The sequence below is a fragment of the Giraffa tippelskirchi genome, chromosome 1 (assembly GCF_054371585.1).
Source record: "Giraffa tippelskirchi isolate mGirTip1 chromosome 1, T2T-mGirTip1v1.2.pri, whole genome shotgun sequence".
NCBI lineage: Eukaryota > Metazoa > Chordata > Mammalia > Artiodactyla > Giraffidae > Giraffa > Giraffa tippelskirchi.
This window is the reverse complement of record NC_137275.1, coordinates 25,945,269-25,969,540: the sequence shown is the minus strand read 5'-3', so window position 1 is coordinate 25,969,540 and position 24,272 is coordinate 25,945,269. Positions and strand designations below refer to the sequence as shown.

At 42.7% G+C, this 24,272-nt stretch overlaps 1 protein-coding gene across 1 annotated transcript in view; it reads left to right on the top strand.

Annotated features, from left to right (window-relative positions):
• PARM1 (prostate androgen-regulated mucin-like protein 1) overlaps positions 1–22,314 on the top strand; it is a 129,923-nt gene extending 107,609 nt beyond the window's left edge. Inside the window, exon 4 of the mRNA XM_081586752.1 lies at positions 18,421–22,314. Within this exon, the coding sequence (XP_081442878.1) occupies positions 18,421–18,505 (85 nt within the window). The 3' untranslated portion in view covers positions 18,506–22,314. The remainder of the gene's footprint in view (positions 1–18,420) is intronic.
• Positions 22,315–24,272: the final 1,958 nt, after the last annotated feature.

The window sequence follows — 24,272 nt, the reverse complement described above, 5'->3', positions numbered from 1 at the left end:
TGTGCAGTGCCTGTAACAGGAGCAGGAGGACATGTGCCACCGTGATGAGCACAGCTGGTCCCTGACCCCCAACACATTATCCTCCCAACAGCCGGGGCCTGGTTAGAATCAGGTCAGAATCTCCTCTGACCTGTCACTCCCTCCCTCAAACACCCCCAGTGCCCCACCCCCACCCTTAGAATTCAATTGACTCTTCAGCTTGTCCTGGGTTTCTTCATGGACCCACCCTGCCCATGCCTTCTTGCTCATCACACATTTCTCTCCCTGTTAATCAGTGAGCTGCAGTCACACTGGCTTTCTATGCAATTTTTAGGACAACGCTAGATTCCTTGTCTCTCCAGGTCCTTGGTTCTTGTGTATGTGTGTGTGTGTGTGTGTGTGTGTGTGTGTGTGTGTGTGAGAGAGAGAGAGAGAGAGAGAGAGACTGGCTTTTTTACTGGAGTATAATCGCTTTACAATTGTGTGTTAGTTTCTGCTCTGTGGCAACATGAATTAGCTATTGTTGTTCTTCAGTCTCTAAGTCATATCCAACTCTTTGTGACCCCATGGACTGCAGCACGCCAGGCAGCCCTGTCCATCACCAACTCCTGGAGCTTACTCAAACTCATGTCAATTGAGTCAGTGATGCCATCCAACCATCTCATCCTCTGCCTTCCCCCTTTCCTCCAGCCTTCAATCTTTCCCAGCATCAGGATCTTTTCCAGTGAGTCGGCTCTTTGCATCAGGTGCCAAAGTGTTGGAGCTTAGGCTTCAGCATCAGTCCTTCCAGTGAATACTCAGGGTTAATTTCCTTTAGGATTGACTGGTTTGATCTCCTTGCAGTCCAAGGGACTCTCAAGAGTCTTCTCCAGCTCCAGTCCAAAAGCATCAATTCTTAGATGCTCAGCCTATGTACACATATATTCCCTCCCTCTGGAGCCTCTCTCCCACCCCACTGCCGTCCCACCCCTCTAGGTCATCACAGAGCACTGGGCTGAGCTCCTTGTGTTATGTAGCAGCTTCTCAGTAGTTATCTCTTGTTACACACAATAGTGTATATATATGTCAGTGCTACTTTCTCAGTTTCTCCCATCCTCTCCTTCCCTGCCTGTGTCCACACGTCCATTCTTCTCATCTCCATGTATTCCTACCCAGCAAATAGGTTCATCAGTAGCGTTTGTCTTGTTGGACCCTCTCCCTGAAATGCTTTTCTTCTAGTTCTTCCTCACACATAGCTTTTCTTCTAGTTCTTCCTCATACATGGCTTTCAAATGACATCCTCTAGGAGAGGTTGCTCCTCTTGGTTTGGTGCCCTTGTTATTTCTTCTCCTAGTGTCTCAATTAATTTCATCCTGGCTATAATCACTATCTGTGATTTCATTTGTTTTTTTTATATATTTGTTTGCATGTCTATTGTCTCTTTTCCCCACAAAACTGTAAGCTGCGTGAGGATCCTGACTTTATCTGTGAGCATTTTGCTGACACAAAGAAGATGCTTAATACATTGAATCAATGAACAACCAAATGTAAGAACACGCAAGCCCGCAGGCACGGTTGTGCACACAGATGTGCTCCTGGTTTTCTCTCATCACTGCTGTGCTTCTGTCTCAAGGGGCATGTCTGGTTCTCCACACGGAGCTCATATATTTAGCATCTCATCTCTAACCACACCTCCCCTCTGCTGCATCTCATCTCTTCCAGCCACCCCAGCCCAGCCCACTGCCCACAAGGGAGCCCTCCCTTCCCACTCCCCTTTTATCTCCCTCCACCTTTTGTTCTACACATGAACCAAATCAATCTAATGATGGTGTCAAGTATGAGAGTGCCTTGTAATATCACCCTTATCTCAGCTACAAAGAACAGGAAAGGAAGGTTTCAAAGAGAAACTGGAATTAAAGTGTCAGCATTATCTGTGTCCAAAGCCTTTATGAAAGGTTTCAGGGTCTTCATATTTTTAAAAAAATTATCTTTCTCTTCATTAAGTCTGTATTTCCTTGAGCATCAAACAATTTCATGAATTATATCTTACTCAATGTTACTCTTTTCCGTCTGGCTTAATTACTAGTTTATCACCGTAGAAACACTGCATTTTAATTACGAGTTACATTGGCTTTTATGAACCTTTCTGGGTACCTCATTCCCACTTTGTAACAGAGCTTCTCTTTGTGTTTGGGAGATTCAGGGTGGGATTCAAAAAAAGGAACTTACAGAGAAACTTTGGAGTCATTTTGGAATCACCAATGGTGAGTTCCAAAGGGCTCTGTCATCAAAAGGAAGACCCACACTGACTGTGGTACAAAATAGAAACACACACACACAAAAACAAAATAGAAACACTTCCGTCTCTCCACACAAAAATAATGTTGAAATAACTTCAGGACTGTTCCTCTTGACCCCAGGCAAGAATTCAAGTTCACCACCTGAAGCCTCCCGCTGACCACAGACAAGCAGACTAGAACAGTGACTAAGAACTGAGACTCCTCTGGGGATCAGGGGGATGTCAGTTTCTGTCCCAGCCCTCGCATTTTCTAGCAGGTTCTATTAATACCATCACCTTGGCATGTAATAGAGAGTCATTAACCTTGGCATCTCTCCTCTTTAAGATGATGTGGTGGTTTAGTCACTAAGTCATATCTGACTCTTGCGACCCCATGGACTGTAGCCTGCTAGGCTCCTCTGTTCATGGGATTCTCTAGGCAAGAATACTGGAGTGGGTAGCCATTCCCTTCCCCAGGGGATCTTCCCAACCCAGGGATCAAACCTGGGTCTCCTGCATTGCAGGCGGATTCTCTACCAACTGAGCCACCAGGGAAGCCCTTTTAAGATGAGGACGGTAGTTATAACTATTTGATAGCATCATTTGGAGGAAGATGGATGCTGCTTACCAAGTACCTAGCTCTGCCACCACCACCACCATCATTGTTATCATCATCAAAGTGGTCAGCTGGAAGGAACCCCAGTAAGACAGTTGCTCCATAGATAGTTATTGAGCATTAGCCATGTGCCAGGCACTCTTCTAAGCACTGGGAGTCACATCAGTGACAAGACACAGTTCTGCCATCTCAAAACTTAGTGGGTTTGGAAAAGTTAGTTAGCAGGCCATTAAAACTGGTTCTAATGAGTGCTGATTAAAATTGTATAACATTTTATTTTAAAAATTTAAGATATATTTTTTCTCCAAGCTTTCTCCACGTAATAAATTCAGTCAATGACTGAAATGAACTAGTCGTTGTTTCTCTTCCCCATAGTGTAGATCCTCCTCCTAATGTCAAAAGGCCCCCAGTGGTATGAGTATAAGATTGTTCATTAATTTTGGCAATACAAATTTAAGGATGGATAAAGTGATCAGACCCCTGTTTGGAAACCCCCTAAGGAAAACCCCTTTCTGCTGCTATGTTAATTATTTTGGAAAAATGATAACATAAGGAGGTTAATAACACTCATAAATCTTAAGGTTGTGCTAAAACCCCTTCAAGTGTTACTCTGCCAGATTCTTGGAAAGCCCAGCTAATCATTAAGAGGCTTCCCAGGTGGCACTAGTGGTAAAGAACCTGCCTGCCAATGCAGAAGACACAGGTTCAATCACTGGGCTAGGAAGAACCCCTAGAGGAGGAAATGGCAACCCACTCCAGTATTCTTGTCTGGAGAACCCCACAGATAGAGGAGCCTGGTGGGCCACTGTCCATAGGGTCGCGAAGGGTTGAACACGACTGAAGCGACTTAGCATGCGCTAATCATTCATCAAAAATACATTTGGCTCAGTTGTCAAATGTGCATACATGCGTGTGTGTGTTATGTGTGTGTGTACCTAAGGTTAAGTTTGGCCTTGGCTGGAAATTTCATCCATTCCTATTGTCCCAGATTTCTGAGAACAGTAAAATGACAAGTAGTATGTTGTCTGTGGTTTTTTAGCCCACTTGGCCAGAGCAGCAAGTGACTGAAATCACAGCCCATGAGGGAACCATTAGCGTGTGGCCTGGGCTATAGCCTGGCCCAGCCAATGTCCAGGCAAATGCAGAAGAAGAGTCTGTTTGAAAGGGCAGCCTCATCACCAGAAAAAGGGCCTCCTCCTCCTTGAGAGCTCTGCAAAAACAGTGGCTTGAGAGTTTCACCTCTTTGCCAATTCTAACTCCTTCTGAAGATGTTGGGTAAACTGATCAGCCATCCGTTTTCACACTCCGCTCTTTAGGGATCTGTGACCCCTAGTTTTGTCACATTATCTCCTACCTGGAGGACTTCATCTCTCTGTAACCTAAGCCACATTTAGATGCAGCTAATAAAGATGAACAGCCCAGAACCTTCCAACAGTCTTTTCTACTATCCGCCCATGCATTGTAGCCAACAGGAGTGTGGAGTGGAGGGAGGAACATGGGTTTTGCAATCAGGTTCTATCCTGACCCTTCTACTTACTATTTAGGTGGCCTTGAGCAAATTATAATCTCCCTCATCCTTCATTTCTTCACCTGAAAAAATAGAGCTGATAACACCCATCTTTCAAGGTTGTCTTGCAGAAGAAATGAAGGAATGAATGTAGGCAACCTGGAAAGATTGTATTCCATGGTGGTTAAGAACACGGACTCTAAGGCAAGTTTATTAATCACTCTGTGCTCAGTTTCTTCCCTTATGAAATGGAACTAGAATACAAATACCTAACTCAGGCTTGTTATGAGGATTAAATTATGATACAGATAAACATTCAGTTCCTAGGGTTGAAGTGAGGGCCATGGAAGGGTCAATACTGTCATCATTGTAATTGTCATCACGTGCTTCCTGCTTAGTCGCTAAGTAAAATGGTAGCCACCAACAGCCCCAATTCCCCAGGCATCAGGGATTCAAAGGAGAGCAGAGAGGAGAGGAGGAGGAAGGTGACACAGCAGCTCAGTTTTCTAATTACATGTTGATGTGAAGACTTCCATGTTCCATCTTGGCAATTTCAGTTGTGCTTTTTCATGCCTGTGAAGTGGCATCCTCGTGCTGCATTCATTAAACTATCTCTGCAAAGTCTTTATTCCAGGGCTTGTTTGCAACTTTAAAAGAAAGCAAAAAGCCCTGCCTGCCTCTAGCAGAAGGGTGTCTTTAATTAGTGATGATTGAGGAATGAGGTAATCAGTTTTGTTTTTGTTTAAATTGGCTCAAAACTGTTCAGCCACGGGATAATCTCCCGGGCAGGAGACCGTATCTGTTATAGTACTGTGGATGCTGCTGTAATTAGGTGTGCTGGTAACCCAGACAGACAACATGGGCTGTTCCCGTCACAAAAATAACTGTGATCTTGATTTGTAGACACAACATGACCTGGCTCTTAAGACATCTTGTTAGAAGTAACCTGTTTTGCTTTAAGTCTTCTGGTGATGACATTTTCTACAACTGGATTCCTCCTGGCTGTTATTAGGTTTAAAAAGCAGGCCCACAAGGAGCCGATCATTATGTCTAAGATCTTCTGGGGTTTGTTTGCTACACATTGGTCTTTTCAGATCAGCTTTTGGCATTCTGTAGGTCTAGTTGACTCGATTCTCTAACGCAGTGGTTCTCAAATTTCAATGTGCATGAGAGCCAGTGGGCAAGCTTATTAAAAACAGCTTCCTGGGTCTCAGCCGTGTAGGTTCTGACTTAGTGTGTCAGGGTGGGGCCTGTACACTGGCAGCTCTCAACAGTTCACGGGTGATGCCAAAGCTGGTGGTGCAAGGACCAGACTTTAAATAACTCTACTCTACTTTCACCTCCCAACACTCTAAAAACACTGGGCTCTAAAGTTTCCCGGGTATAATCTTCTATTGTTCTGTGCCTTTGTTTTTTTGAACATGCTGATCCCTGACTAGAGGTGTTTGGTTCACTTTTTTTTAAAAATTCAAGCATAATTGCTTTACAATGTTGTGTTAGTTTCTACTGTACAACCAAGTGAATCAGCTATATGTATACATATATCCCCTCTCTCTTGGACCTCCACCCCCACCCCTCTGGGTCATCACAGAGCATGGAGCAGAGATCCCTGTGCTTTACAGCAGCTTCCCCATAGCTTCCTATCTATTTTGCACATGGTAGTGTATATATGGTTGTCTGAGGAGGCCTTACAAATATTTGTGAAAAGAAGAGAAGTGAAAGGCAAAAGAGAAAAGGAAAATATACTCGTTTGAATGCACAGTTCCAAAGAATAGCGAGGAGAGATAAGAAAGCCTTCCCCAGCAATCAATGCAAAGAAAGAGGAAAACAATAGAATGGGGAAGACTAGAGATCTCTTCAAGAAAATTAGCGATATTAAGGGAACATTTCATGCAAAGATGGGCACAATAAAGGACAGAGATGGTATGGACCTAACAGAAGCAGAAGATATTCAGAAGAGGTGGCAAGAATACACAGAAGAACTATACAAAAAAGATCTTCATGACCCAGATAATCACGATGGTGTGGTCACTCACGTAGAGCCAGACATCCTGGAATGTGAAGTCAAGTGGGCCCTAAGAAACATCACTATGAACAAAGCTAGTGGAGGTGATAGAATTCCAGTTGAGGTATTTCAAATCCTGAAAGATGATGCTGTGAAAGTGCTGCACTCAATATACCAGCAAATTTGGAAAGCTCAACAGTGGCCACAGGACTGGAAAAGGTCAGTTTTCATTCCAATCCCAAAGAAAGGCAATGCCAAAGAATGCTCAAACTACCACACAATTGAACTCATCTCACACGCTAGCAAAGTAATGCTCAAAATTCTCCAAGCTAGTCTTCAACAGTACGTGAACCATGAACTTCCAGATGTTCAAACTGGGTTAAGAAAAGGCAGAGGAAACAGATCAAATTGCCAACATCCATTGGATCATCGAAAAAGCAAGAGAGTTCCAAAAAAACATCTACCTCTGCTTTATTAACTATGCCAAAGCCTTTGACTGTGTGGATCACAACAAACTGTGGAAAATTCTGAAAGAGATGGGAATACCACAACACCTGACCTGCCTCCTGAGAAATCTGTATGCAGGTCAGGAAGCAACAGTTAGAACTGGACATGGAACAACAGACTGGTTCCAAATTGGGAAAAGGAGTACATCAAGGCTGTATATTGTCACCCTGCTTATTTAACTTATATGCAGAGTACATCATGAGAAATGCTAGGCTGAAAGAAGCACAAGCTGGAATCAAGATTGCTGGGAGAAATATCAACAACCTCAAATATGCAGATGACACCACCCTTATGGCAGAAAGTGAAGAAGAACTAAAGAGCCTCTTAATGAAAGTGAAAGAGGAGAGTGAAAAAGTTGGCTTAAAACTCAGCATTCAGAAAATTAAGATCATGTCATCTGGTCCCAACACTTGATGGCAAATAGATGAGGAAGCAATGGAAACAGTGAGAGACAATTTCTGGGAGCTCCAAAATCACTGCAGATGGTGATTGCAGCCATGAAATTAAAAGATGCTTGCTCCTTGGAAGAAAAGCTATAAGCAACCTAGACAGCATATTAAAAAGCAGAGACATTGCTTTGCCAACAAAGGTCCGCCTAGTCAAGGCTATGGTTTTTCCAGTGGTCATGTATGGATGTGAGAGTTGGACTATAAACAAAGCTGAGTGCCGAAGAATTGATGCTTTTGAACTGTGATGTTGGAGAAGACTCTTGAGAGTCCCTTGGACTTCATGGAGATCCAACCAGTCCATCCTAAAGGAGATCAGCCCTGAATATTCATTGGAGGGACTGATGCTGAAGCTGAAACTCCAATACTTTTGCCACTTGATGCGAAGAATGGACTCATTGGAAAAGACCCTGATGCTGGGCAAGATTGAAGGCGGAAGGAGAAGGGGATGACAGAGGATGAGATGGTTAGATGGCATCACCGACTCAATGGACATGAGTTTGAGTAAACTCTGGGAGTTGGTGATGGACAGGGAGGCCTGGCGTGCTGCAGTCGCACAACTGAGTGACTGAACTGAACTGAGTGTATATATGTCAATCCTTATCTCCCAAATCCTCTCACCCTCCTCTTCCCCCTCCCCATGTCTACATGTCTGTTCTCTACAATTGCATCTCTATTCTTGCTCTGAAAATAGGTTCATCTGTACCAGTTTTCTAGATTTCACATACATATGTTAATATACAATACTTGTTTTTCTCTTTCTGACTTACTTCACTCAGTATGACAGACTCTAGGTCCATCCACCTCACTACAAATAAACCAATGTCATTCCCTTTTATGGCTGAGTTTCTTCTTTGTAAAATGGGACTAAAATATTACTACATAACTCGGGCTTGTTATGAGGATTAAATTGTGATACAGATAAATGCTCAGTTCTGGGGTTGAAGTGAGGGCCATGGAAGGGTCAATACTGTCACCGTTGTAATTACATCATGTGCTTCCTACTTAGGCTCTAAGTAAAATGGTAGCCACCAGCAGCCCCATTCCATAGGCATCAGGGATTCAAAGGAGAGAAAAGAGGAGAGAGAAGGTTGACCCCTTCTTTACCTGGTTGATGCCAAGTTGTCTAGCTCAAAAGTGATCCTCTCTGGAAAGCTTCCACTCTTACCCTCTCCATGGGGAGTTTCATGCTGCCTATGTCTCCTTTGTTCCATTCACTTCCCTGTACTGGAATCACTGTATACCCCACTAGTCTCCTCCACTAGGACAGAAAGCCCCTAGCAACAGCTGACATATAATAGTTGCTTTATAGATACTTGCTGACTGAGTGAATGATTCTGAGTTGGAAATTTCAGGGTGCTGCAGGAGTGTGGGTTTATTCCAAATCAGGAGGGACTAGGATTAGAGGATGGGAAGCTGTGGGACTCTGTTAAACCATAGACTGCCCCTGGTCTGAACTTGTTGGCCACTAGGCAGCTATTGCAACGTGTAGGTCTTTCCTGTGATGAGTGTCTGACAGTGTGATACTGGCAGATGATTTCAAAATATAAAGTAAATTCTATCTGCCTCTTCAAAGTAAAGGTGATTATTTAAAATAACAAATTATGATACTCTAATTATTGCCACTAACTTTCCATGGTTCTGTTGTTCAGTCACTAAGTTGTTTCTGACTCTTTGCAACCGCATGGACTGCAGCATGCCAGGCTTCTCTGTCCTCCACTGTCTCCCAGAGTTTGCTTGGAGTTGTGTCCATTATATCAGTGATGCCATCCAACCATCTAATCCTCTGTCATCCCCTTCTCCTTTAGCCTTTCCCAACATCAGGGTCTTTTCCAATGTGTTGGATCTTCACATCAGATGGCCAAAGTATTGGAGCTTCAGCTTCAGAACCAGTACTTCCAATGAATATTCAGGATTGATTTCCTTTAGGATTGACTGGTTTGATCTCCTTGTAGTCCAAGGAACCCGCAAGAGTCTTCTCCAACACCACAGTTCAAAACCATCAATTCTTGGGTGTTCAGCTTTGTTTATGATCTGACTCTCACATCCACACATGACTACTGGAAAAACCATAGCCTTGAGTATATGGTTGCCAACATCTGCTGGATTGCCAACATCTGCTGGACCATCGAAAAAGCAAGAGAGTTCCATAAAAATATTTGCTGCTGCTTTATTGACTATGCCAATGCTTTTGACTGTATGGATCATAACAAACTGTGGAAAATTCTGAAAGACATGGGAATACTAGACTACCTGACCTGCCTCTTGAGAAATCTGTATGCAGGTTAGGAAGCAACAGTTAGAACTGGACATGGAACAACAGACTGGTTCCAAATAGGAAAAGGAGTACATCAAGGCTGTATATTGTCACCCTGCTTATTTAACTTATATGCAGAGTACATCATGAGAAACGCTGGGCTGGATGAAGCACAAGCTGGAATCAAGATTACTGGGAGAAATATCAATAACCTCAGATATGCAGATGACACCACCCTTATGGCAGAAAGTGAAGAAGAACTAAAGAGCCTCTTGATGAAATTGAAAGAGGAGAGTGAAAAAGTTGGTTTAAAGCTCAACATTCAGAAAACTAAGATCATAGCATCTGTCTCATCACTTCCTAGCAAATAGATGGAGAAACAGTGGAAACAGTGTCAGGCTTTATTTTGCGGGGCTCCAATATCACTGCAGATGGTGACTGCAGCCATGCAATAAAAAGATGCTTATTGCTTGGAAGAAAAGTTATGATCAACCTAGATAGCATATTAAAAAGCAGAGACATTACTTTGCCAACAAAGGTCCATCTAGTCAAGGCTATGGTTTTTCCAGTAGTCATATATAGATGTGAGAGTTGGACTATAGAGAAAGCTGAGTGCCAAAGAACTGATGCTTTTGAACTATGGTGTTGGAGAAGACTCTTGAGAGTCCCTTGGACTTCAAGGAAATCCATCCAGTCCATCCTAAAGGAAATCAGTCCTGGATGTTCGTTGGAAGGACTGATGTTGAAGCTAAAACTCTAATACTTTGGCCACCTGATGAAAAAAACTGACTCATTTGAAAAGACCCTGATGCTGGCAAAGATTGAAGGCAGGAGGAGAAGGGGGTGACAGAGGATGAGATGGTTGTATGGCATCACCAACTCAGTGGACATGAATTTGAGTAAACTCTGGGAGTTGGCGATGGACAGGGAGGCCTGGCATGCTGCAGTCCATGGGGTCACAATGAGTCGGACATGACCAAGCGACTGAATTGAGTATATGGACCTTTGTTGGCAAAGTAATGTCTCTGTGTTTTAAAATGCTGTCTAGATTTGTCATAGCTTTCCTTCCAAGGAGCAAATATCATTTAATTTCATTGCTGCAGACACCTCCACAGTGATTTTGAAGCCCAATCAAATAAAATCTGCCACTGTTTCCATTTTTTCCCCATCTATTGGCCATGAAGTGATGGGACAGGATGCCATGATCTTAGTTTTTTGAATGTTGAGTTTCAAGCCAACTTTTTCACTCTCCTCTTTCACTTTCATCAAGAGGCTGTTTAGTTCCTCTTTGCTTTCTACCATTAGAGTAGTATCTTCTATGTATCTGAGGTTGTTGATATTTATCCCAGCAGTCTTTATTCCAGCTTGTGAGTCATCCAGCCTGGCATTTTGCATTATGTACTCTGCATAGAAGTTAAATAAAAAGTGTGACAATCTACAGCCTTGTTGTACTCCTTCCCCAATTTTGAATCAGTCAGTTGTTCTATGTCCAGTTCTAACTGTTGCTTCTTGACCCATATACAGGTTTCCAGAAGACGGTAAGGTGGTCTGGTATTCCTCTCTCTTTAAGAATTGTCTACAGTTTGCTGCAATCCACACAGTCAAAAGCTTTAGCATAGTCAATAAGAAGTAGATGTTTTTCTGGAATTCCCTTGCTTTCTCAATGACCCAGTGAATGTTGGCAATTTGATCTCTGGTTCTTCTGCCTTTTCTATACCCAGTTTGTATATCTGGAAGTTCTCAGTTCACATACTGCTGAAGCCTACCTAGAAAGATTTTGAACAAAACCTTGCTAGCATGTGAAATGAGCACAATTGCACAGTAGTTTGAACATTCTTTGGTATTGCCCTTCCTTGGGATTGGAATGAAAACTGACCTTTCCCAGTCCCTGTGGCAACTACTGAGTTTTCCAAATTTGCTGACATGTTGAGTCCAGCACTTTAACTGCATCATCTTTTAGGATTTTAAATAGCTCAGCTGGATTTCCATCACCTCCACTAGCTTTGTTCCTAGTAATGCTTCCTAAGGCCCACTTCCAAAGGTCCAGGATGTCTGGCTTTAGGTGAGTGATCACACTATCATGATTTTGCGGGTCATTAAGATCTTTTTTGTGCAGTTATTCTGTGTATACTTGCCAGTTGTTCTTAATTTCTTCTGCTTCTGTTAGGTCCATACCATTTCTATCCAATAAAGGATCTTTGCATGAAATGTTCCCTTGATCTCTCCAATTTTCTTGAAGAGAGCTCTAGTCTTTCCCATTCTGTTCTTTTCCTCTATTTCTTTGCATTGTTCATTTCAGAAGACTTTCTTATCTCTCCTTGCTATTTTCTGAAACTGAACTCTGCAATACAGTTGTGTATATTTTTCCCTTTCTTCCTTGCTTTTTACTTCTCTTCTTTCCTCAGCTATTTGCAAGCCTCCTCAGACAACGACTTTGCTTTCTTGCATTTCTTTTTCTTTGGGATGGTTTTGGTGACTGCCTCCTGTACAATGTTATGACCATCTGTCCATGGTTCTTCAGGCACTCAGTCTATCAGATGGAATCCCTTAAATCCATTCATCACCTCCATTGTATAATCATAAGGATTTGATTTAGGTCATACTTGAATGGCCTAGTGGTTTTTCCCCCTTTCTTCAATTTAAGTCTGAATTTTGCAATAAGGAGTTCATGATCTGAGCCAGTTTTATGTAGCAAAACAGTGTGGCACTCAGCTCCCAGTCTTGTTTTTGCTGACTGTATAGAGTTTCTCTATCTTCAGCTACAACTATAATTAATCTGATTTCTGTATTGACCATTTGGTGATGTCTCTGTGTAGAGTCATCTCTTATGTTTTTGGAAGAGGGTGTTTTCTATGACCAGCATGTTATCTTGATGAATCTCTGTTAGCCTTTGCCCTGCTTCATTTTGTACTGCAAGACCAAACTTTCCTGTTTTTCCAGGTATCTCTTGAGTTCCTACTTTTGCATTCCAATCCCCTATGATGAAAAGGACATCATTTTTGGTGTTAGTTCTAGAAGGTGTTGTAGGTCTTCATAAAACTGGTCAACTTCAGCTTCTTCAGCATCAGTGGTTGGGACAAAGACTTGGATTATTGTGATGTTGAATGGTTTGCCTTGGAAACAAACCGAGATCATTTTGTCGTTTTTGAGATTGCATCCAAGTACTGCATTTTGGACGCTTTTGTTAACCATGAGAGTTACTTCATTTCTTCTAAGGGATGCTCCCACTGGAATGTAAGCTCCCTTAGGACAGGAATTTCTGTCTCTTAGTCCACTAAAATAGCCCGGAATAAGGCCCCAGAATAAGGCCTGATCAATGGTAATTTTTTGATGATTAAGTGAAAGAAGCCAGGCAGGGAAATGAGAGTCAGGGAAAAAAAAAAGCCACAGACATAAACAAAGGAGACAGTGACAGCTACACAAAACTGGCTTTGCTAATGGATGATGAGAGTCTAAGGCTTAATGGCTAATGACTAATGAGCTGCAAGTTCAGTTATGTTTTCCCAGCACTAAGCCATATCTTATTCATATTTATAACTCTCCTTTTTACCATGTAAGAAGCCCCAATGATTGAATGGCAAGATACACTTAACTAGGGACAAGAAGACCTTAGGAGGAATAGTAATAAGCAAAGTTGTAGACTTGATGGAGACCTGGAGTTGACCCTTATAAAGGAGAAGGTGTTTTCTAAAATATGTTTGTCTCGACAGAGAATAAAGTTAAATACCTCATTCATTTTCAAAGACCATTGAGTTCCATTAAGTATTGATGCTGTAGCTATCTCAAAATAGGTACATTTTCACAGTTGTGGAAAAGGCTTCAAACCACAAGCATCACCATTACATTTACCAGTTGTCACCAACAAGGCATCACTGACTGATTGGGGCAGGGGGAGAGGGAGTGGGGGCTGCTGGTTTGTTAGAGCAAAACACTTAGAAGAAAGCAATGAGGCAAGGGCTTCACATATATCATATCCCATTTTGTCCCCTTGGGTTCTGTTTTTAGCTAACTAAACCATCTGATACAGTAGAACAACAGTGACAATAAGCATAGTTTCATTGATTTACAGGGGCTGTGAGCTCATGCTGAATGCTTTAAAGCCATGTCATTGCATAGGAGAAATTCTAATTTTCTTTCATCCGCTAATCTTTAAGATCAAAACTGTGGCTTTGTCCCTCTGTGTCCCTTTTTTTGGGGGGGGAGGAGTATAATTGCTTTACAATGTTATGTCGATTTCTGCTGCACAGCAAAGTGAATCAGCTATATGTATACACACATCCCCTTCCTCTTGAGCCTCCCTCTCACCCTCCCCCCATCCCATCCCTCTTAAGTCATCACAGAGCACCAAGCTGAGCTCCCTGTACTATACAGCAGCTTCCCACTAGCTTTCTGCTTTACACACAGAGTGTATATGTCAATTCTACTGTCTCAGTTCGACACCCCCTCCCCTCCTCACGCCCTTCCCCACCTCGTGTCCACAAGTCTCTATGCCTGCATCTCTATTCTTGCCCTGCAAAAATACGTTCATCAGTACCACTTTTCTAGATTCCGTATATGTGCGAATTGCCATAGGCCATACTAATCCCAGTAGTAAAGAATCCGCCTGCAATGCAGGAGACACGGGAAATGTGGGTTCGATCTCTGGGTCAGGAAGATCCCCTGGAGGAGGAAATGGCAACCCACTCTAATATTCTTGCCAGGAAAATTCCATGGACAGAGGAGCCTGGCAGGCTACAGTCCACAGGGTCGCAGAGTTGGATTCGAGTAAGTGACTGGGCACATACTAATCCCTGCTGGTATTGACCAAGGAAACTGTGTATTTTCTCCGTGTCCTGTTTATATGCGACACTGGATCTAAGCAGTGATCATCAAGTATTTATAAAAGTATCGTGTTAAGAGCAACACATCAGACATTCAGAAAATTAGAAGCAAAGTAGGTCATAATCTGCCCTCTGGGAGGTTTACCATCTAAGGGAGCCAATGCACAGTAAATGGAAACCTTAGCTGTGCTGGCTGCCTGCCAGTCTTTATGAAGAAATGGAGTAAACAAAACCGCCTTGACCTGATGATGATGTCATTCATACAGAGGGCTCTTCAGATTGAAATTAGATCAGCCGCCTTGCAGTACAGAGCCAACTGACCCTAGTTTTAGTAGCAGCCCTCCCATGAGATCATAGCAACAGTCTTTCAGATCCCTGGAGCTAAGCCCCACCTTCCTAATCTTGAGAGTGGGAGCTTTTTCACCACTTCAGACTCCACAAATGCCAATCTGGAAAAGTCCCCCATTTCCATCTAAAACATACCTTGATTTAAGACATTCTGACCTGGACAGCTAGTTGAAAGTGATCATTAATGATTCTCTACTTATCTCACAGACATATACACACACACAAACACACACATACATACACACTTGTATGCACACACACATATACACATATACACACACACAAAATGATGTGTTTTGTCTTCCTCTTTGTGCAGCATTACAAGATTTACCCAAACCTGGCTTGAATTCCAGCTCACCCAATTCTTCTTGTTTAGGCTCATAATAAAACATGCCCTTTGGGTTCAGTGGGGCTTCTCTGGTGGCTCAGATGGTAGAGTATCTGTTTGCAATGCAGGAGATCTGGGTTTGATCCATGGGTCGGGAAGATCCCCTAGAGAAGGGCCTAGATATCCACTCCAGTATTCTTGCCTGGAGAGTCCCATGGACAGAGGAACCTGACAGGCTACAGTCCATGGAGTCGCAAGAGTTGGACACGACTGAGCAACTACACTACTACGGGTTCAGTACATTCCCAGATACATTTTATCTCTATCTCTTATGTTGCTTTCTTCATTTATCAGTAATTTGTTCAACTCACAGTTCATTCAAATGAGAAGACAAAGAAAAATGAAAGCTCCATCTTTTTCCTTTATTTTACGTGCGTGTGTGTGTGTGTGTGTGTGTGTGTGTGGTAGACATCTCTTACAATACAAGAGGTTCAGGTATAGCTCTGATCAAATAGTCTTGCCTACAATAACCACAAGCAGTAATACCTGATGCCCAGAAGACTTTTTAATCCTCTAACCTGACTCCAGCATGGTAATAATTTTGTTTAATTGTAAGAAGCTGGTTTTATAACCATGCCTGGGGCATAGTTTCAGGAGTTCCTGGTGAAAGTGAAGGAGGTTCAGTTTTCACTCAGTAAACTCTTTTATTCTTTGCAGATCTACTATGAATTCCTATATGTTTCATTATAATAAAAATTGAAAAGCAATGTTGGCCAACATTTATTGTGCCTTTACTATGTGCCAGGTCTTTTATATGCATTACCTCATTTAATCCACCCAAAAATTCTAATGCAATTTTTTTTTGTTTCTCCATTTTACAGATGAAGAAATATGGTGTTAAAAATATAGTCTAGGATGTACATCTATAGGTCCAACTGATATTTTATGAGAATAAAATTATATGATAGATACAAAAATGCTGTGAGAAGCTAAATTACCATGCAAAGGTGAGGCAGGAGAACTCTATCAATAAGAGAATGTGTTTATTGGGTCCTTGTTGGCCAGGCTTGCCACAGTAAATCATGCTGAAATTTAGGCCCAGCTCCAATCTTATAAGGGCTTCCCTGGTGACTCAGTGGTAAAGAATCCACCTGCCAATGTAGGAGATGTGGGCTCATCTCCGTGGGCTTCCTGGGTCAGGAAGATCCCCTGGAGGAGGAAATGGCAACCCACCCCAGTATTCTTGCCTGGGAAATCCCATAGAGAGAGGAGTCGGGTGGACAGGCTACTGTCCTTGAGAGCACAAAGAGGCAGGATGCACCAGTCTTGTAATCCCTAGGTTTTTACTTATTCATCCCATAGCTTCCATTTCTCAACCATCCAGCTAAAGGCTTTGATTGGAATTGGAGGTGTTAAGTGTGGGTGGAGTGTTCAACACTAACCTCCCCTATTCCTGCCATTCAGTAGATCAGTGGTATGTTATTTGTGACCTCTTTCCTTCTCACACCCCCAGAGATGAGTGTGCGCCTTTAGGGAAAACAAAGTACACTGTGGAAGTTTTCAGATATATAGACTGGGTCCACGGAGCCTGTCTTCAGGACAGAAATCAGAATCTTGAAAGCTAAGAGACTGAAGCCAACACATCAAGAATCTGGTTCTTTTCAAAAGATCTTCTCTTCTCAAACACCTGACAGATATAAATAAGTTTAGAAACGTGACAGCGACTATTTTAGCAATAGAGAGAAGTATATAACAAATGCTTTTTGTGCCTCTTGGGCTGTATTTTCGTTTTGTTTAATTTTCATATTTAGGTGAGAAAGAAATTAGGGGAGTATGTTTGTCTGTACTATATATATAGCATTCCTGATTTCCAGTGGCAAGGTGTCAAAATTCACAAGCTAGCCTGAATCTCAGAGGCACCAGAGTCTCATTTTGTAATATTGTCTCAGTCCTGTCATTAGTTTTAGTCTTAAAATGCCATAATCCTTTCCAGGAAGCTCCCATCTTGTGAACAGATTGAATTTTCAGGATATGTTTTTTTTTTTTCCAATCACTGTTTCTTCCATAAACGTTAATTGAGGACTTACTATTTATTGAGGATTTACTCTTCTAGGTGCTGGAATTAGAGTTAAGAACAAATATATCAGGCAAATAATCCTTACATTGAAGTCTAATTAGAGGAGAGAGGCAATAACAATATAAATAAGTAAAGTATATGGTTTGTTAGAAGGTGATGAGTACTATGAGAAAAATTAAGCAGGGAGTGCTGTGGGATGGGAGTTGCAAGTTTAAATAGATTCTCTAAGGAAAGCCGCCTTGAGAAGGTGACATTTGTGCAGACTTGAAGGAAATGAAAAGAACTGTGTGGAGATCTGGAGGAAAAATGTTCCAAGATGAGGGAACAGTAAGTGCAAAGGTCCTGAAGCAGGTGTGTCAGGCATGAGCAGAAAGGGCAAGAGGCACTGGCATAGTAGCTGATGTGCTCAGAGAGGTAATAACAGGAGCCAGACCCTGTAGGGCTTTGCAAACTATCGTGGTGACTTTGGCTTTTACTCTGTGTGGGATGAGGGGCTGCTCAATGGTTTTAAATGAAGAATGATAACAATCTGATTTCAGTTTCTTTTAGAAGCAATATTAATTGTGGAACATGTTCCCGGAATGACCCAGCAAAGCCTAATAAGTTCATATTGCCATTGAACTCAGGTGCTAATCAAACTCCAAGAAGCTGAGCTCAGAGCACTGGGTTCAGATCCCAGAGGTGGGAGCTCAACTCATACTTCAGTTGGGTGACTCTGGGTGTGTCAGTTAACATCTCCGGGCCCCTATTTAACTCATTGAAGAAGTAAGGATAAGCAATACTGGCCCATGGCTTTATTTTGAGGCTCACGTGACCATGGAACATAGAAAAACTCCATAGATGATGATAAAACATTATATGAAGTTCAGGGCGGTGGTGAGCGTATCAGTGGATCTGGTTCTGTCATTATCATTTCAGGGAAAATGAAGTCCAGAGCCTAAGCCAAAATGCCAGGAATGCAACCTTTGCTTTCCCCTTACTTCTTATTAAGTAGCCATGGAAATGGAGCCTCTTCCTTCTCCAGCACCAGAGGTCAAGGAGAGAGACAAGGACCCAGCAGATCTCAACAGAAGACACCAGTAGGGCTCCCGAGTGAATCAGTCATAACTTACAGGGAGTTTGCAGACTGGGGCCTCCCTGCTTGGTGGGTCTGCTGCCAAGAGTTTGTCCTGTGAAGAATCATCTCTTCCCTTCCCCTTCAGGCCCCAGGGCACGGGGCTGTCTGCAACGTGAGCAACTTCTCCAGATAACCACAGCTTCTTCTTCCCACCAGGCATTCCTCCTACGGAAGGCTCTTGGACGACCACGACTACGGGTCCTGGGGAAACTACAACAACCCTCTGTATGATGACTCCTAACAAAAGAACGTGCCCAGGATGAGGAATAACTGTCTTTATTTATCAGTGCTTATCCAGTAGAATTAATAACAAGTACCTGAGGCGCCTTGAGCGACAATCCTGTTTTGTTGGTTTGGTTGTTTTGTTTTTTTCCTCCCTCTCCTCTGGCTGCTACAACTTCTCCTTTCTGGTACCAAAAAAACAAAAAACAAAATTATTTAAAAGTGAGTGGAGTCTGATATGCAGCGGACATGGGCCAACCCTGAGCCGTCCAGGCTGGACGCCACGGTGGTAACGTCTGAACCTAGCGGGGGTCCCACCGAGAGAAGAACCAGGAAGAAGGATGGATCAGGTTGTGTCATCAGGGGTTACTTTTAGGGGAACTTTCTGTGTGTGGTATTTCTTAAACTTTTCTTTATGAAATTACATTAAATCTCGATGAGGTGAAAGGCCCTGAGTGCTGGGAGGAGATCGCCCTACAGGTAAGGAAGCAGGGGTTTCTCAGATTCCTTTTTAATCTTGGTTTATCTGGTTGTGTCTGATAAGATACCTGCTTGGCTCTGCAAGCTGGAGACCAGCTTCTTAGTTGCCTAATTAGGGGGAGAGGAAGCAAGAAGGTGCCCTGGAGGGGACCAGCCAGCCGAGTACTACTACAGAGTAGCAGACTGCTGTCGGATCTCAGCGTGCCAGCTCCCCGGCCACCCCTCCAGGCCATCTGTGTCTGTAAGGATGCACGGTTATCTAGCCAACCCCAGCTGGGACCCCAGCCCACAAGCTTTCAGTGGAATTGCGGTTCCGCAGGAGAAGGCTGTGCAATGAGTTTAGTTGTAGGAGAGAAAGGGGGAAACGTGTTGAGTGAGTGTAGTGGGGGGGCGTGGAGGAGGGTGGGAGGGAAGTGGGGGCAACATGCATTGAATACCTCATTAAGGAAGGAAGGATCAGCCCCCAGTGACCATCAGAGGCATCCGCTGCGTGGAGGAACCTGTAGAATCCTTGCTTTCTACCCACAAAGCAACTGGTTCACTGCCTTACTGTCTGTTGGATAATGGCTGTAAACATTTTTTTTTAATTTTTTAAAGGCACTAGTTTTTATGCAATTACTCAGTGAACCTTTTCCATAGGAAATGGACACTGTGATTAATCCATTTATTTTTCCCAAATGCTTACCTTGCTAATTCTGCCGTTTAATAAATGAACATCCCTGGGTACACAGTTTTAAAATCCTGTGTCACAAAGTTTGAGAAAGAACTGATTGTCTTTGCGGTCATCCATTTCCGGCCGTGTTCTCAACAGCAGGTAATTTCACCCCAGTGCTCCACTGGGAACCTTTGAAAACGCCTGGTATAATTTTTGCGTGTCACCCCTTAGAGGTGCTACCAGGGGGTAGAGGCCATGGATGTGCTGAACATCCCACAATGTAGAAAATAGCCCACCCCACCTGGGAGTTATCCGGCCGCAAATGTCAATAGTGCCAAGTGTGAGAGACCCTAATTTATTGCGATGCCCATTGTGACAAAACAAGACGTTCCAGGTTAGTGATAATTTTTACTTTTAACTAAACGAAATGATCCGTTAAATTTTTATCTGAAAAGTATTTAGTTTGTTGGCGTTGTGCTTAAAGTATTTAGTTTGATGAGTTGTTTTTGCGCATGATTGCCTTTTTATTTCTCTGTGTTTTCTAGACAGCTTTATTTCACGGCTCTAACCCTGTCCTCCTGAAACACCTGGTAATAGCAACTGGCATCTTATGTCTGATTTCATGGAGTACAAAATATACATTAAGTTCTGTTTCAAAATGTGTTCTCTTGTCCGACGCTATCATACAGAACATGAAACTGCATATTTTATTTCTAAACTTGGACCTGCTGCCATGACTCTGTTTAGTTTCCAGAAACTTGACCTTGGACTCATCCTGTCACTTGCTGTGACCCAACAAAGTACTGACACGAAAACGGTCACTGCCGGGCAGTTCTAAACCTCTCTGGTGTCAGAAACATTAGACCTGTGCTACTTTCTGCAGCCTGCCAACCCCCGGCTCTGAAAGAAATTAATCCTAAACTCCCTAGGTACCAAAGGAGAGTGAGCAACCCCCAGAAGTATTTTATAACAGGAGGAGGGAATGAGAAATAGGCTTCCAGGGATTCTCATATCTCTGATTATGAAAATTTAGTAAAAGTGGACTTTCTTGGAAAAATGGCCGGGAATGACCAAGGGTGCCCCCTTTTAGCAACGCTTGGCCTGAATAACTGTCCCTCTTTCCTACCCACAGCCTTCCCCCCACAGGCTTTCGGTTTGGCAAAGGACACTTCAACAATAAACAAAGGACATTCCATATATTTTCTTTTCACTCGGACACAGATATGTTGACAAAATGTCTATGAAGCCCCTTTGGAGAGGTGGTCTTCTGGCTGTTGCTTCAGTCAAAAACACTGGGTGAGAGGGACCAGCCTCTTCCCAGGGAATCCTGACCAATTATAAATCACTGGGTCAGCAAGCAGCTTTCCTCACCAAGGCTGTTGTTGTACAAGAGCCCTTGATAGTTTGGTTGCTCTTATGAACTTCTGGATCTTTGTGATAAAGAGAGGGCTCCGGACCTGCAGCACATGCATTCTGCAAGGTGACAGCTTCCCCTGAACACGCGAGGACTCCTTGTTATGTTAGTAGAAAACACCTATGGGTTGAACCTTATTTTGCCAAGTGCATTTTTCTGTTGTTTTTTTTTTTTCTGTTTCTGCCTTCAACACACACACACAAAACATATGCCAATAAGTGATGTCCTTTATCTCAGGGAGCGAGGCTGTTCAGGTCTACACAAGGGAAATGACTCCAGTGGGTCCAAAACAACCACATATCATCCAGGCACTGGACTAGTCAGAAAGTGTTGGAGAGAATGTCACTAACACTAGAAGAAGCCCCTTCTAGAATATAGGTTATACATGCTGACAGAATGGGCTTCAACCTTGTTTTCTTGTGGCCCCGATGAAGGCTCCGGCCCTCCCTGGACATCTGTGTCTTCATTTCTTAGGCAGGCATGATGGTGTCCTATGGACCTCAGCCCATGCTACCTCACAAATATGTTGTGAGGATCAATGAAGTCACGTCTACAGTGTTTTCAGTTTCTGGAGAAAAATATTTATAGACATTTCAAGCATTACATAGATGTATAAGTGGTCTTGGTTTCTTGTTTGGTGTGTTGTTTTTACTTATGTGGATAAAATAACACCTGTATAGTAGCTACATACAGACAGCTGTTAGAGCTCTGAGCTATGCCCCAACGCCACTGCCTGACTTCCTGGGACCACGAAAGATGGTTTCCATCCCTGAATGAAAGGATGGCCCAGGACGCAGGTCTCACAGACTGTTGAGTTAGGGTAACACGTGTGGATATCTGAGCACTAACAGCCGTGGACCTGGCCTTTACCATCCCAAAGTCTTCTGAGTTCTTTGTGGAGTTGATTTGGGTTTACCATCATCTGTTTGCCCTTTGTCTTGCTTGCAGGGGTGCATGGTTCAATCCTTCGCATCTGGGAGATGAATTTTGCAACTGGGCCAGATGCTAATTTGCACGTTGATTCACCTTCTTTGCCTTTTACCTCTTTTGGCAAATGAATGTACCATTTCAACTTTGATTTTAAAGTGCTAGTTGATATTGGTAATAGTGCTAACCAAGAGACCAATGCCAGATTGCTTTCTTGGAGTCAGCCCACACCACTTAAAGATGGAAAGACGTGCAACTTCTTTGCTATTTGATGTCATTGTATCTATATTTGTTGTAAGACATATTGCATACTAATGATAATTATATCAATTAAAGTTCTTAAAAGCTTGCATCTGACAGTAGTGATTCACATTTTGATGTTTTGTTTTTCAAGCCATTTGGTTGCTGTGCTTGGTACTGCTTGCATTAAGCAGCCATGGCTCGTTCTTAGAGAAAATTTATCCCACGTCAATAAGTAATACTTCTCTGATCTTGAAACAGAATTGAAGGATGTCAGAAATGAAGAAATTTTCCAAGCAGTGATTTTACTCTTAACTATGCACCATGCCTTATAAAATAGTTGTAAAAAGAAACACTTTGATTTGATAAATACTTATATATAATAATTTGTATTAAGGTGGTAGCAGTACATTTGATACTTGCTTTGTTCTCCTTCAAAAACACTCAGCATACCCATCCTATCTGACAGTGGAATAGTAGGCAGTTTTAATCATCCAGAATATTATTTCCACCCCCAGAAGCCAACCAAAGACTATTCTAATTCTGAAGAAAATGGCAATAGCAAAGCCCAGGCATCTTGCAACATAGGAAAGAAAAGGATACACTTGCAAACTAGAGCAAGTTGATTTGATGATGGATTTAAACTTAAGGTCAGAATTAATATGTTTAGATACCTGCCTTCCAGTGCCACAACGTGGAGGATTGACGGGGAGAAATCAAGATGGACAAAGAGGACAAGACATGAAACCGGCCCTTCCCCAGTGATCATTCAGAGGACTTGCCATGGGCCTAAAAACAAGTAATAACTCCATTATTCCAAGCTTGCCTGAACAGGTTTGGTCAGAAAGCACATTAAGTGTGCATAGAAAGGAAAAGCCTAATAATAATTTGTAGTGTTCACATCTTTTGAATTATTGGGTCAGATCAATTTTTTCCCCTGTAGCATAGCTTTTCCAAGTCAAGTCATAATCTGTTTCAATGATTGAGTAACCTATCTCCAATCTTTTACTCTCCTAAAATTCAACACTGTGCCCCAATAGCTAGTAGCTATATTTTGATTTTTGTCAGAAAGGATTGAGTCATGCTGCTGCTAAGTCACTTCAGTCGTGTCTGACTCTGTGTGACCCCATAGACGGCAGCCCACCAGGCTCCGCCGTCCCTGGGATTCTCCAGGCAAGAACACTGGAGTGGGTTGCCATTTCCTTCTCCAATGCATGAAAGTGAAAAGTGAAAGTGAAGTTGCTCAGTCGTGTCCGACTCTTCGCGACCCCATGGACTGCAGCCTACCAGGCTCCTCCGTCCATGGGATTTTCCAGGCAAGAGTACTGGAGTGGGGTGCCATTGCCTTCTCCGATTGAGTCATAAGTGACCATTAAAAACACTGATCAAGGGACTTCCCTTGTGGTCCAGTTGCTAGGACTCTGCGCTCCCAAGGCAGAAGGCCCAGGTTAAATCTCTGGTCAGGGAACTAGACCTCATATGCTGCAACTAAACATCCCACATGCCACAACTAAGAATGGACACAGCCAAATAAATAAAAAATCAAAAAATAACAGGACTGATCAAACTGGGAAAAACACTTATAAGATCTCTTAAAGGATGTAGTCTCTGGTGTATGTAGAATGTGCTTTGTTTCTGGACCAAAACAGTATTAATCAGTTCTAGTCAACAAATATATGGTGTTTCTATTTAAGCAAGACACTGAATATTTCCTATTAAAAAAAGAAGTAATGCATATTCATGAGGAACTTTAGGGGCCTGTGGACAACTGTCTAATGTATTCCTTGCATCACCTCTAGCGGTTTTCACACTCTCGTCATCTTACAGATGGGGAAGCTGGGGTTCTAGGATATCAAATTCATTCATGCATGGACTGAATCCTTCTGTCTGCTCCATAATGAAAAAGATGCCCTCTGCTCTCCATGTATTTACAGTTTAGTAAGTAGCAGAGGCGGGATTCAAACCATGTCTATCTGTCACCAGACCGCTTTCCACCCAAGGGACTGGTATCTGATGTAAATATAATCGAGGTCTTAAGACTCTCACATCCCTTGCAAAGTCCCCCCTCAG